This window comes from Notamacropus eugenii, chromosome 4 (genome assembly GCF_028372415.1).
Source record: "Notamacropus eugenii isolate mMacEug1 chromosome 4, mMacEug1.pri_v2, whole genome shotgun sequence".
Classification (NCBI taxonomy): domain Eukaryota; kingdom Metazoa; phylum Chordata; class Mammalia; order Diprotodontia; family Macropodidae; genus Notamacropus; species Notamacropus eugenii.
In genome coordinates this window covers 62,846,107-62,858,964 of record NC_092875.1, presented here as the reverse complement: position 1 = coordinate 62,858,964, position 12,858 = coordinate 62,846,107, and the positions used below count along the sequence as shown (strand labels likewise).

General features: G+C 44.5%; 1 protein-coding gene across 6 annotated transcripts in view; it reads left to right on the top strand.

The window, feature by feature from the left end:
* PCSK4 (proprotein convertase subtilisin/kexin type 4) overlaps positions 1-12,858 on the top strand; it is a 36,589-nt gene that overhangs the window by 19,600 nt on the left and 4,131 nt on the right. For 5 of the 6 annotated variants that reach the window (XM_072601408.1, XM_072601412.1, XM_072601407.1 and 2 more), the window contains 6 exons: positions 3,648-3,820; positions 9,186-9,398; positions 9,581-9,681; positions 10,136-10,239; positions 10,341-10,458; positions 11,415-11,594. In XM_072601408.1, the coding sequence (XP_072457509.1) occupies positions 3,648-3,820; positions 9,186-9,398; positions 9,581-9,681; positions 10,136-10,239; positions 10,341-10,458; positions 11,415-11,594 (889 nt within the window). Of the gene's footprint in view, positions 1-3,647; positions 3,821-9,185; positions 9,399-9,580; positions 9,682-10,135; positions 10,240-10,340; positions 10,459-11,414; positions 11,595-12,061; positions 12,795-12,858 lie in introns of those variants that run through there. The other variant, XM_072601413.1, reaches the window with a different exon arrangement.

Below are 12,858 nucleotides of genomic sequence, written 5' to 3'. Positions count from 1 at the left end.
TAAGAATCCAGAATGTTAGAACCAAGGGCCCCCTAGAGGTAACTGAGACCTAGAGAAAGGGAAATTACTTCTCACTGAATCATGAGGTTTGAAGGGCTTCTAGGAAGGCATCCAGCCTCACCTTTCCCAGTCCCTCCCATCTGCTTTTCTTAATGCCCCCTATGGAATCCCTGGTGGGTGATTACTCAGTCTTTGCTTAAAGACCTCTGTGATGAGGAATCCCCTTCCTACTGAGTCAGGCTGTTTCATGGCAGGACAGTTTTGACTGTGGATGTTTTTCCTTCAATGGAGATGAAATCTTAGGACTTCCACGGTCGATTCCTAGTTCTGCCTTTTGGGGCAAGAAGAACAGGTCTTATCCTCTTCCTCACTTCTCTGACATTGTCTACAGCTCCACCACTCTCTCATTCCCTCAGGCTCACAACCTGGGCTCCTCACTCTCTCACCCCCCATATCCAAGCTGTTGCCAAAGCCTGTCATTTTCACCTTTGGAATCTCTCTATAATATGCCCCCTTCTCTTCTCTGATGCAGACCTTCATCACCTCACACCTGGATTTAGTACAAGAGCCTACTGATGGGTCTACCTGCCTCAAGCCTCTCACCACTCTCATCCATCCTCCATTCAGTCACCAAAGTGGTCTTCCCAAAGCACAGGTCCAACTAGGGGCCCCCCCACTCAATAAACTCCAATGGTTCCCCATCACCTCCAAGATCAAATATAAAATCCTCCTTTCAGCTTGCCTTACTCCATTTGGGATCCTGTGATTCCTTGCTGCTCCTGAGAAAAAGATGTCCCATCTCTCAGCTCTGGTCACTTTCATTCTCTGTCCTCTATGCCTGGAATGCTCTCTCTCCTATCTTTTAGTCCCAGCCAAACTCCCACCTTTTACAGGAATCCTTTCCATTCCCCCTCTCCCCCCTAACACTAGTGCTTGATTATCTCCAATTTATCCTGAATATCTCTTATTTGGGCTTAATTGTCTGCATTTGTCTGTCCCTTTAGAATGTTCCTTTCCTGGGGGCAGAGACTATCTTTTGCCTTTCTCTGTATCCTCACCACTTAACACAGAGCTTGGTACATAGTTGTTTGGTTGTTGTCCTTCATTCTTGAAGATGACCAAAATGACATCACCATCATAAAGTCAAGTTTCATTGTGTCCAACTGTGACTGATCAGACCAATAGGAGCTCTGAATGCTTGACCACAGGCTGGGCACAGATAGTCCGTGTGAACATTTGGGGTGGTTACTCCAAATCTGCGCATCCTACGTTTCCTTGGTGCTGTCTCCTGCTTTGCTCATAGAGCACAACACCCTTTCTGATGTGGGCACGCCATGCTGAGTGATCCTGTGCCAGTATTTCCCATGCTGCACAATCAAATCCAAAGTTTTTGAGAGAGACTTTTGAGAGTGTCCTTGTAATCACTTCTTCTGGCCACCATGTGATCACCTGCCTCATGCAAGTTCTTTATAAAATAGTCTTTTTGGCAAGTGTACATTTTGCATTTGAACAATGTGGCCAGCCCATTGGTACATAGTAGGTGCTTAAAAAATACTTGTTGACTGATCGACTGATCCCTCTTGCCCTTCAAATACTTCTGGATACACAGTCTCAAGAACCACAGAATTAGAGACCTGGCAGAGATCTCAGGGACCACCTAGTCCATCCCACACAAAAAAAAGAATCCTCACTTATCACCTAGCTACTCTGCTTTAGGACTTGTCTTCTCCCCCACCCTCCAGGAAGCTCATTATTGGAATGATCTCATCCTCATCATCCCAGTAAGATCCCATCATCATCCTCCCATGCCTCTGATTGGAAGGAGGGAGTTCAGCTCGGACATCTTCCTCATTCCTCCTAGCTGCTCTACTCTGAGACTTCTCTGACTGTCTTCTCCACTGGCCCCAATGCCAATGCTGGGTACCTCCCCTCATCCTCCCCAACCCAGCCTTTCTACTTCTTTTTGTTTGTCTCTCCTCCCCCAATGAGGGCAGGGACTGTCTTTCTATTTTTGCTATTTGTATCCCCAGGCTTAGCGTAGTGCTCAGCTCATAGTAGTCATTTTATAAATATTTGTTGACTACTGACTTACACACCCAACAAGTAGTCATCCAGCTTCTACTTGAAGACCTCCCAGAAGGGCTTTCCCTCAACCTTCTCTTCCCTAAAGGTAAATGCCCTTGGATTCTTCAAACAAGCCTTGTGTGACATGATACAATATGTGATCTCTTCCCCATCTTAGTCCCCTTCTAGACTTGCTCCCACTTTAAACTCAATACTTGAGACATCTTCTCATCTTATCAATGGCACCACCATCTTCCCAATCTCCTAGGTTCATCAGTAGCTCTTCTTTCTCCTTCACCCCTTATACTCATCAAGCCCAGGAATGTGCTAGATTCAGTTCTACCTTAGGGAGGACTGCACCGGGAATCCTGCCTCATGCCTTGGACTTTTCAAACTCTTCCTTTCCCTTAAAGCTCAGCTCCTCCAGGAAGCCTGCCTTAACCAGTCCAGCCCATGCTCATGTTGTCTACATAACCTTCTCCAAGAAGGACCACAAAGTTCATCTCTTGAGTTCTTGCCACCTGTGCCTCTTGTCTCCCCAGTTAGACTACAGACTTCACAGTGTTATCATTATCCTTAATGGAGACAGGAATAAACTCATGTACTGGGAAGATCCTAGATTCTGAAAGTCAGTAGATTTGGGCTTTAATTCCAGCTCTGTTACCAACTTCTGGAGTGATTGGAGGCAAAGCCCTTCACTGACCTGGACCTCAGTTCCCCCATCGGTAAGGGGTTGAGCTAGATGATCTAGAGCTAAGTAAGTAAAGCTCCTTCTAACTTTGATTTCCCATGTTCTAAAGTCTTTTCCAGTTCTGATGTTCTCTATTCTGCATGGTATGTTCTAAGGGCCCTTCCAACTCTGTCAGGCTTCTTTGGATACCCTAAGGTCCTTCACAACAGAACCATAAAGAGAGTATTAGCTTAGGAGTCTGAAGGAACTAAGTTTGGATCTAATTCTTCTACTTCCTGTGAGAATTTAGTCAAATCACTTAACCTCTGGGCCTCCTATTCCTATTTGTAAAGGGAAGAAGGGGGCTTGACTGAGTGGTCTCTGAGGCTCCTCCAAGCCCTGATGTTCTAGGCTCTGAGATCCCTCCCAGCCTGGGTGATCTAAACTTTGAGGGCATTTCTGGCTCACATAGTCCATGTTGCTGATTCTGAGTCCCCTCCCAACTGTAATGTTCTAGATCAGTGGTTCTCAAAGATGCACCAGCAAACACCTGAGTTTTATCTCGATGTGCCCCAGATTGTACAGGATTTACACTCAAAAAACCCATGTGCATTCCAATTTTCCCAATTCTTCCAGGATGTGCCTAGATTCTACTCAGCAGAGAATGTTACTGTGTCAGCAGCAAAACCTGTTTTAGAAATTCTATTCTAAGTCACAGGGTGTTCCTCCCAGTTCTGATGTTCTATGTTCTAGAGGCCCTTACCCTTCTAGGAGTCTGGAGGGGATGTGGAGTCCTATAGGCACCTGAGTCTTGAATACAAATCCAGGCCAGGGTTGGGGATGGAGAGAGCCTGGTGATGTGGATGGGAAACCCCAGTCCCCAACACCCCTACTTCTCTACCTTCATCCCCAGGTGTGAGGATGCTGGATGGCTCCATCACTGACATTGTAGAGGCCCAGTCTCTGAGCCTTCAGCCCCAGCACATCCACATCTATAGTGCCAGCTGGGGTCCTGAGGATGACGGGCGCACAGTGGACGGCCCTGGGGTGCTGACTCAAGAGGCCTTCTCCCAGGGGGTCAACACTGTGAGTGTGAGCTATAGGCATGGGTCTACCACCCCTACCTCTATATACACCCAAGGGCAAGCCTTTGATTTGCAGTTCAGAGCCTGTCCCACTCTACAGCTAAACCCAGGCTCAGAGGAAAGGTCAGACTGGATTCCACAAACATTTACTTAAAACCTACTGGCTGCAAGGTGCAGTAGGGGGAGATGATGAAGATGTTGTTGTTGATGGCTTTTTAAAAATTAACTAGATTTTTGTTGATATTTTTTGTTTTTATATTTCCTAAATGTCCCCCTGTATCTCTCTCCCTCCTCCCGTTCAAAGAACCATCCTTTATAAGAATTTTATTAAAAGATAAAGAGGAAGAGAACAAAAATTTAGAAAAATTGGTTTAAAAATCTGACAACATATGAAGTATTTCATACCCATGGGATACCCCACTCACCCACCCAACTTCTGCAAAGGACTAAGGGAAGACATCTTCTCATAAGTGATGGTGATTCTTTCAAAAGCTCACATTTCCATCATTTTTCAAGGTGTGCAAAGTGCTATCCTCCTGGTAACCTTGTGGGAAATACCCTTATTTTATGAGTAAGGAAACCAAGGCTCAGAGAGAGTGACTTGTTCAGGACCACCCAGCTATGCTATGGCAGATACTATGCCCAGATACTATGCCTATGAAGCCCCCATCCTTGTACTGGACCTTATAGGCTGGAAGTCAGACCTTGAGATTATGGTACCCAGCAATTGACAGATGGCAGGACAGAAGCAGAAAAAATGCCAGATTCAGAGACAGGAGACTTGCCTTTGAGTTCCAGCCCCCAAGATCACTCAATCTCCCTCATTTTCCTTTTCCTTGGAGATGCAAAGTAAGGATAACTGACCCTTGGAGTGGAGGGGAGAGAGTCCTGTCTCAGCTATTTATAAGCTGTGGGACATTAAACAGATCCTCCCTCTGAGCCTCAGTTTCCTTATCTGTAAAATGGAGATAATACTACAGTCCCTGCCTCATAGGACTGTGGAAATAAAAGTACTTTGTAAACTATAAAGCACTGGAGAAATAAGGGATGTTATCCTAATGTCTTTCATATCTATTAGACCTCTTTACAGATTAGGGATAGCATGGAAAAGAGCTGGATTCCTGGATGAGCCTTCAAAATGTAGCTTGTGGCCCAGTCTCTAGGCTTATATACACCATGTCTAATCTTGGGGACTTCTCCTCCAAATCATCACTGTTTGGCTAGTTTTGTTCCCACTCAGTTTCCTCATCTGTAAAATGAGCTAGAGAAGGAAATGGCAAACCACTCCAGTGTCTCTACCAAGAAAACCCCAAATTGGGTTGTGAAGAGTCACACTCGATTGAACACACTCTCTATCTTGTGGAAACTGAGGTTCAGATCTTTCAAGGGACTCGTTCAATGTCATGCAGCTAATAAATGCCTACTGGCCACCCAGAGTTGTGAAGAAAGCTTTGTAAACCTTGAACCCCACAGAAATGTCATTGTCATCATTCTTTTGTCCATCGTCACGTCAGGAATGATGATGATGTAATTACCTGTTTTCTATGTCAGCGCTAACAGTTCTCCTCTGGACCAGTTTGGCCATCCCATGGCCAAAGAGTTTGGCTAAGTAGGTAAAGCTCAGGATATTAGAGTTGGAAGAAACCTTAGAGATCAGCTGTGCCAGAAGTTCTTAACCAAGGGTACATAAACTTTAAACACAAGTTTTGTTAATAACTATTTTCAATACGGTTGGTTTCCTTTGTAATCCTTTGTGTTTTATTTTATGCTTTTGAAAACATTATTCTGAGAAGAGGTCCATGGGCTTCACCAGACTCCCTACCAAAGGAGTGCATGATTCCCTATCCAGATGAAAGATAGGAATAGTTGATGGTGGAGGGGTTGTAGGGAGGTAGGCATATTGGTACATTGTTAGTGGAGCTGTGAATCACTACCACCATTTTGGAATTATGCAAACAAAGAAGCTTAAGCACCCATACTTTTTCACCCAGAGATTCCATTGCTGGGCTAATACCTCAAAAAGGCCACTAGTAAGAAGAAAGTCCCTATATTCATCCAAATATTTATAGCAGCACTCTTTGTGATAGCAAAGAATTGGAAACAAAATAGATACTCATTGAGTAAGGACTGGCTGAACAAACTGTAGTACAGGATTATAATGAAATACTACTATATTATAAGAAATGACAAGTACAGTGAATAAAGAGAAATCTGGGGAGATCTACTTGAATTGATGCAGAGTGAAGTAAGCAAAGCCAAGGAAACAAGGCACACAAGACTACAACAGTAGAAATGAAAGAGAACAAGCCCAACACAATCAAAAAGGAAAATTGCACAATTGTGAAGAACAAGCCAGGCTGTCAAGAAGAGATATAAGAAACGTCGGCAAAGTTGCAGGTTACAAAATAAACCTTGCACAAATCTTCTGCATTCCTATATATTAGCAACAAAGTCCAACAGCAAGAGATAGAAAGAGAAATCCCATTTCAAGCTAGGGTAGACACTATAAAATACTTGGGAGTTTACCTGCCAAAACAAACCCAGGGACTATATGAACACAATTACAAGACACTTTTTGCACAAATAAAATCAGATTTAAGTAAGTGGAAAAACATCCGTTGCTCCTGGGTAGGTTGAGCTAATATAATAAAAATGACAATTCTACCTAAATTAATTTACTTATTTAGTGCCATACCAATTAAACTATCAGGTAATTTTTTTCTAAAGCTGGATAAAATAATATCAAAATTCATCTGGAAGAACAAAAGGTCCAGAATATCAAAGGGACTAATGAAAAGAAATGCTAGGGAAGGTGGCCTAGCACTACCAGATCTCAAATTGTACTATAAAGCAGCAATTATCAAAACCACTTGATACTGGCTAAGAAACAGAAGGTTAGATAAGTGGAATAGACTTGGCATTCAAGACACAGTAGGCAAGGAATATAGCAACCTCCTGTTTGATAAACCCAAGGATCCCAGCTTCTAGGATAAGACAAAAATTGCTGGGAAAACTGGATAACAGTGTGGCGGAAACTAGGCATAGACCCATGCCTGACACCGTACACAAGAATAAAGTCCAAATGGGTACACGATCTAGGCATAAAGATTGATACCATGGACAAACTAGAGGAGCAAGGAATAGTGTATTTATCAGATTTATGGAGAAGGGAAGAATTTTATACTAAAGAGATAGAAAGCATTATGAAATACAAGATGGATAATTTTGATTACATTAAACTGAAAAGTTTTTGCACAACCAAACCCAATGCAACCAAAATTTGGAGGGATGTAGTAAATTGGGAAAGAATTTTTACAGCTAATCTCGGGGATAAAGGCCTCATTTTTAGAATATATAGAGAACTGAGTCAAATGTACAACAATACAAGTCATTCCCCAATTGATAAATGGTCAAAGGATATGAACAATTTTCAGAGGAAGAAATTAAAGATATCTATAATCATATGAAAAAATGCTCTAAATCACTTTTGATTAGAGAAATGCAAATCAAAACAACTCTGAGGTACCACACCACTCCTATAAGACTGGCAAACATGATAGAACAGGAAAATGATAAATGTTGAAGAGGATGTGGGAGAGTTGGAACACTAATTCATTGTTGGTGGAGCTGTGAGCTCATTTAACCATTCTGGAGAGCTGTTTGGAACTATGCCCAAAGGGCTACAAAAATGTGCATACCCTTTGACCCAGCAATATCGCTTCTAGGACTGTATCCCCAAGAGATCATAAAAATGGAAAAGGCTCCCACATGTACAAAAATATTTATAGCAGCACTCTTTGTAGTTGCCAAAAACTGGAAATCAAGGGGATGCCCATCAATTGGGGAATGGCTGAATAAATTATGGTATATGAATGTAATGGAATATTATTGTGCTATAAGAAATGATGAACAGGAAGACTTCAGAGAGGCCTGGAAGAACTCATATGACCTGATGCTGAGCGAAAGGAGCAGAACCAGGAGAACTTTGTGCACAGCAATGACCACAGTGTGCGAGAGTTTTTTCTGGTAGACTTGGAACTTCGTAATAACGCAAGAACTTAAAAAAAAAAATTCCCAGTGGTTTTCTAAGGCAAAATGCCTTCCATACTCAGAGAAAGAACTATGGAAGTCATTCACAGAATGTAGCAGATCGTGTGTGTGTGTGTGTGTGTGTGTGTTATGTTTTGATTTGTTATGATTTCTTCCATTTATTTTAGTTCGTCTACACAGCATGACTATAGTGAAAATGTATTCAATAGGAATGTATGTGTAGATCCTATATAGAATTGTATGCCATCTTGGGGAGGGAGGAGGGTGGGGGAGGGTAAAAAACTAAGTTTTATGGTAGTGATTGTAGAACATTAAAATAAATAAATAAATTAAAAAAGAAAAGAGATATGAGAAGACACTCCCCTCCCCCGCTTGCAGAGGCAGTGACGGGAGTGCTCAAAAAGGGTTGGGCACTACACAAATTCTTTAGACTTTTTCAGTGCATTGATGGGTTATGCTGATTTTTTTCCTCTTTATTTTTTTGTATTTAATAAAATTATAACAAAATAACTTTGTTACATGGTTCTTGGGATGGAAGAGGAATATTGGAGGAAATTATGTTTTTAAGAAAAACAAAACAAATCAATTAAACTTATTTTTAAATAAAAAAAGGATCCTTGACATAGTCAAATCCTCTTGTTTTACAGATGGGGAAACTGAGATTCAGAGAAGTAAAATAATAAAATGATTTCCCCAGATTCACAGAGGTCATAGGATCATGTTTAGAGCTGGCAGGGTCCTTAAGTGATCTTCTAGGAGCCCTTCATTCTACAGATGAGGATACTGAGGCCACAGAGAAAGGATTTGCCCACACAGTTCACAGAGCCAGGATTTGGCCCCAGTTCCTCTTCCTCTCAGTTATTTGTTATTTCTTCCACCATCCTATGCTTTCTCCCTTCTTTGAATAAATGAGAATCTCCAGCAGGGAGGGATCCTGACTCCACTGCAATTCCAGCCTACTTTGACTCCCCAGGCTAGGGGGGAATCTTGCCATGTCTCCTCACCTTCCAGGGAGAAGGATGGACAAGTCAGGTATGACATGTAGGAATGGGGGACCCAGGCAGCCCTCTTTTTTGGGCCGAACACTGGTTTTGGGGTCTGACCACCTAAGTGTCTGTTACCTACTTAGTGGTGTGAACTTGGGCAAATCTTTTCCTCTCTCTAGGTCCCATTTTGGAAGTTTGGAAGAGGAGGGTGTTGAGCTAGATTTCTTAGGTCTCTTCCAGCTCAAAATCGCATACCCATTTTCTCCCACACCTCAATCCTCCACTTCCCTTAAATGCCACTGACTCCATAGCATCCCATCTGTTTTCCAGGGTCGTAGCAACTTGGGCACCCTGTTCGTCTGGGCCTCAGGCAATGGCGGCCTTCACTTTGACAACTGCAACTGTGACGGCTACACCAACAGTATCCACACACTGTCTGTGGGCAGCACAACCCAGCATGGCCTCGTACCCTGGTACAGTGAGGCCTGTGCCTCCACCCTCACCACCACATTCAGCAGCGGCCTCAACAAGGATCAGCAAATTGTGAGTGTTGCCCCACTCATGCCACTGTGCGCATGTGTGCACACGCATGCACACTTATACTCCATGGCAGCTGACTTGCTTCCGCAGCTGCTGACCCCATCCCCAGGCCTCCCTCGCCTGGGGATCTACCAGCAGTGGCACAGCTTTTCTCCCCACCCCCACCTCCAATTGCCTTTCCCCAGGTGACCACAGACCTGCACCATAAATGCACAGATAAGCATACAGGAACATCAGCCTCTGCCCCATTGGCTGCTGGAATGATCGCCCTTGCCCTGGAGGCCAAGTAGGTGAATCTGGGCTGGGTCCTTACTTTATCAACTTCCACCTCCCGAAAGGGCCCTTCTCATAGACTCTTACATCCCATCCTCCTTCCCAAGGGAGGAGGCAGCATCTTTAGTGAGGTTACTGTCCCTTCCTAGGTCTCAGTTTCCTCATCTATAAAGTGGGAGGGTTGGACCAAATGATCTTTAAAGTCCCCTTTACCATTGACATTCTGTAATTTTCCAGCCCTTACATACTATGTTTTAAGATCCCTCCTAGTTCTGACATATGTGTTCTAAAGTCCCTCCCACCTCAGCTCTGACCTGTATTCTAAAGGCCCTTCTACCTATGATATTCTATGTTATTTGAGTTTCTTCCTCCAGTTTGGCCCTGTTCCTCCTACACCTGCCTCCTTTCAGAATCTGGGTTTTTCCCCTTCCCTTCCCCCAACTCTGACCCTGTCCTCTCATCCATAGCCCCTTCCTTACCTGGCGGGACATGCAACATCTAGTGGTGAGGGCTTCCAAGCCAGCCCAACTGCAGGCGGAGGACTGGGCCACCAATGGAGTGGGACGCAAAGGTGAGGTGTGTGGGGAGGGCAGGGATTCGCCCTAAGTGAGTAGCTGGACCCTGGAGTCCAGAGCTAAGAAACAAATGGCCCCTCACCTATCTTCCCCACAGTAAGCCACCACTACGGCTATGGCTTGCTGGATGGTGGGCTTCTGGTGGATCTGGCCAAGAAGTGGACTATGACCCGGCCCCAGCTGAAATGTTCTATCAAGATCATCGACACTCCCATGTGAGGCCTCCCTCTTCTCCACCTCCCTGCCTGACATGCACCCTGGTCCCTGTGCTTCGTAAAATCATTGCTTAGAGCTGGAAAAGGTCCAAAAGCCTCATTTTGTAGATGAAGAAACTAAAGAATAGGGCAGGATTTGTTCAAGGATCCTCAGCTAGGAAAGAGCAGATTTGGAACTAAGACCCATGTCTACAGACTCATACTCTATACTCTTTCCATTATCCCATGCTGAGCTTAGTATAGGATGGTAGGAGGCTGTAGCCTTTGCCTCTTTCTTCCCATCTCTCCCCTCCTCCCATGGTCCTGTGCCCTGCTGGACCTCCTAAATCACTCTATTCCTGTCCCATTTACTGTCCTAGTCTGGCTTCCTTCTATGCCTTTCATCATCTTCTCCCAAGCCTGCCTTCCTTCTTTCCTTCCTCTCTCTCTCCCCCCCTCCCTCCTCTCTCCTCTCTCTCTTTTTCTCCTTTCTTTAAATGGGTTAAGTGACTCATCCAGGGTCACACAGTAAGTGTCTGAGGTGGAATTTGAACTCAGGTCCTCTTGATTCCAGGGCTGGTGCCTCCAGACCTTTCTTATTCATCCTGTTAAAATACAAGCCTGGTATAAAAAGCATGGTGGAAAGAATTGGGGAGTCAAGAGGCCTAGGTTCATGCCTCAGCTCTACCACTGACTTATTGTGTTACTTTGGCTACTTCCCTCACCCTCTGTGACATTAGCTTTTCTAAAGTCCCTCCTAGTTCCCACATTCTGTGTTCTAAGAACCTTCCCAGCTCTGACATTTTGTGTCCTAAGGACCCACCTAACTGACATTCTCAGAGTCTCTCAATGCCTGCCCAGGGTCCTTGTCATTTTCCTTTGTGTTCCCCTGCTCCTGGCCCCACCCCAAGATGAAGAGGGTCTCAGCTACTCCATGTGACCCCTGCATTCTCCTCCCCAACCCCACCCCTGGGCAGTCCCATCAAGCCGAAGATGCAGGTGAGCCAGAATGTGTCAGCCTGCCGAGAGGAAGACCATCACATCCGCTCCTTGGAGCATGTCCAGGTACAGCTGTCACTCACCTACAGTCGCCGAGGGGACCTGGAGATCACACTCACCAGCCCGATGGGCACACGTTCCACCCTGGTGGCAGTCAGGTGAGCCCAAACTCAGTTTAATTCAATCCTTGTTCATCATCTTTGTGCACGAGATTTGAGATACAACCATAAATAGGACAGAGGTCCTGCCCTCAAGGAGCTTTAACAAGGTTAAAGGTGGGGATGGTATTAGGACAAGGTCAAATACAACACTGACATAAGGGAGAGTGAGATCAGTCCTAAGGGAGAGGTCAGGCTTTGAAAAGTCAGAGGACCTGCAAAGTGATGTGTTTACACAAGACAACCAACTAATCAGTTTTGTAAAAGACAGAATATACAGAAAATGAGAGGAAGGACAGATAGCTGATAATCAACCCACTTGGCCCAACCACTATGGCCTTGGCAGGGAGCTGCAACAACTGGCAGGTGTGACTACTCAGCCACTGCCAGGGACCTTTGAAAGATTATGGAGAACAGGAGGTGCCCGAGGATTAGAGAAAGGCAAATGTTGTCCTGATTTTTTGCAGAATACAAACAACAGACCACCATGCTTGACTTATTTCTGGCAAGATTTCAGACTATATTATTCAAGGGCAAGGAGCAGCATGATGAGCCTTTCTCATGAAGGCTTGGGTCCATTGTGGCTGTGTGATCCTGCCAAGTCACTTACCCTCTCAGGGCCCTAGGTAAGCCCAAACTGCAGAACAGCTGCTGATCTGCATTGGTAGAGGGATTTTCCTCACCTGGAATTCCCCAAACCAATGACATCAAAGATCTGGGCCAAAACTTGTTCAATGAATGAGCCAATGGAAAAGAAAGTGGTGATCCCCCAGAGTCAGTGTGGCTTCCTTAGGGTCCGGGTGTTCCAGACAAACTCCAATTCCCGTTTTTGTTGGTGTTATTAGATCAGAGGAGATGCAGTAGATATTATTTATTCAGATTTTAGCAAAGCATTTGACAGAGTATCATGGTCTTATGGACAAGGTGGAGAGATGTTGATGAGGTTAGGGGTGCTGGGGATCCCAAAATACCGACATACCAGGTCCTGCTCAAATGAATTAGACACAAGCCTTCTTAAAGCCAAAGAAAAACAAAGTTTATTAAAGATTCACCATACTGGGTTGACTGTTAAGGAGCCTAAGCATTTGTAACGCTTATATTCACAAGCGGACCCGATAAAATCTCAGCTAGACGGAGTCTGAGCTGGATTGAATCTGAGAGTCTTCATGGAGGCAAGATGGACCTTAAATACAGAAAAGACTGTAGGAGGGATCTGGGGGTGGTCTGGTAGTCTAGGGTGATAGGAGGAGGGGTTTAGGGAGGG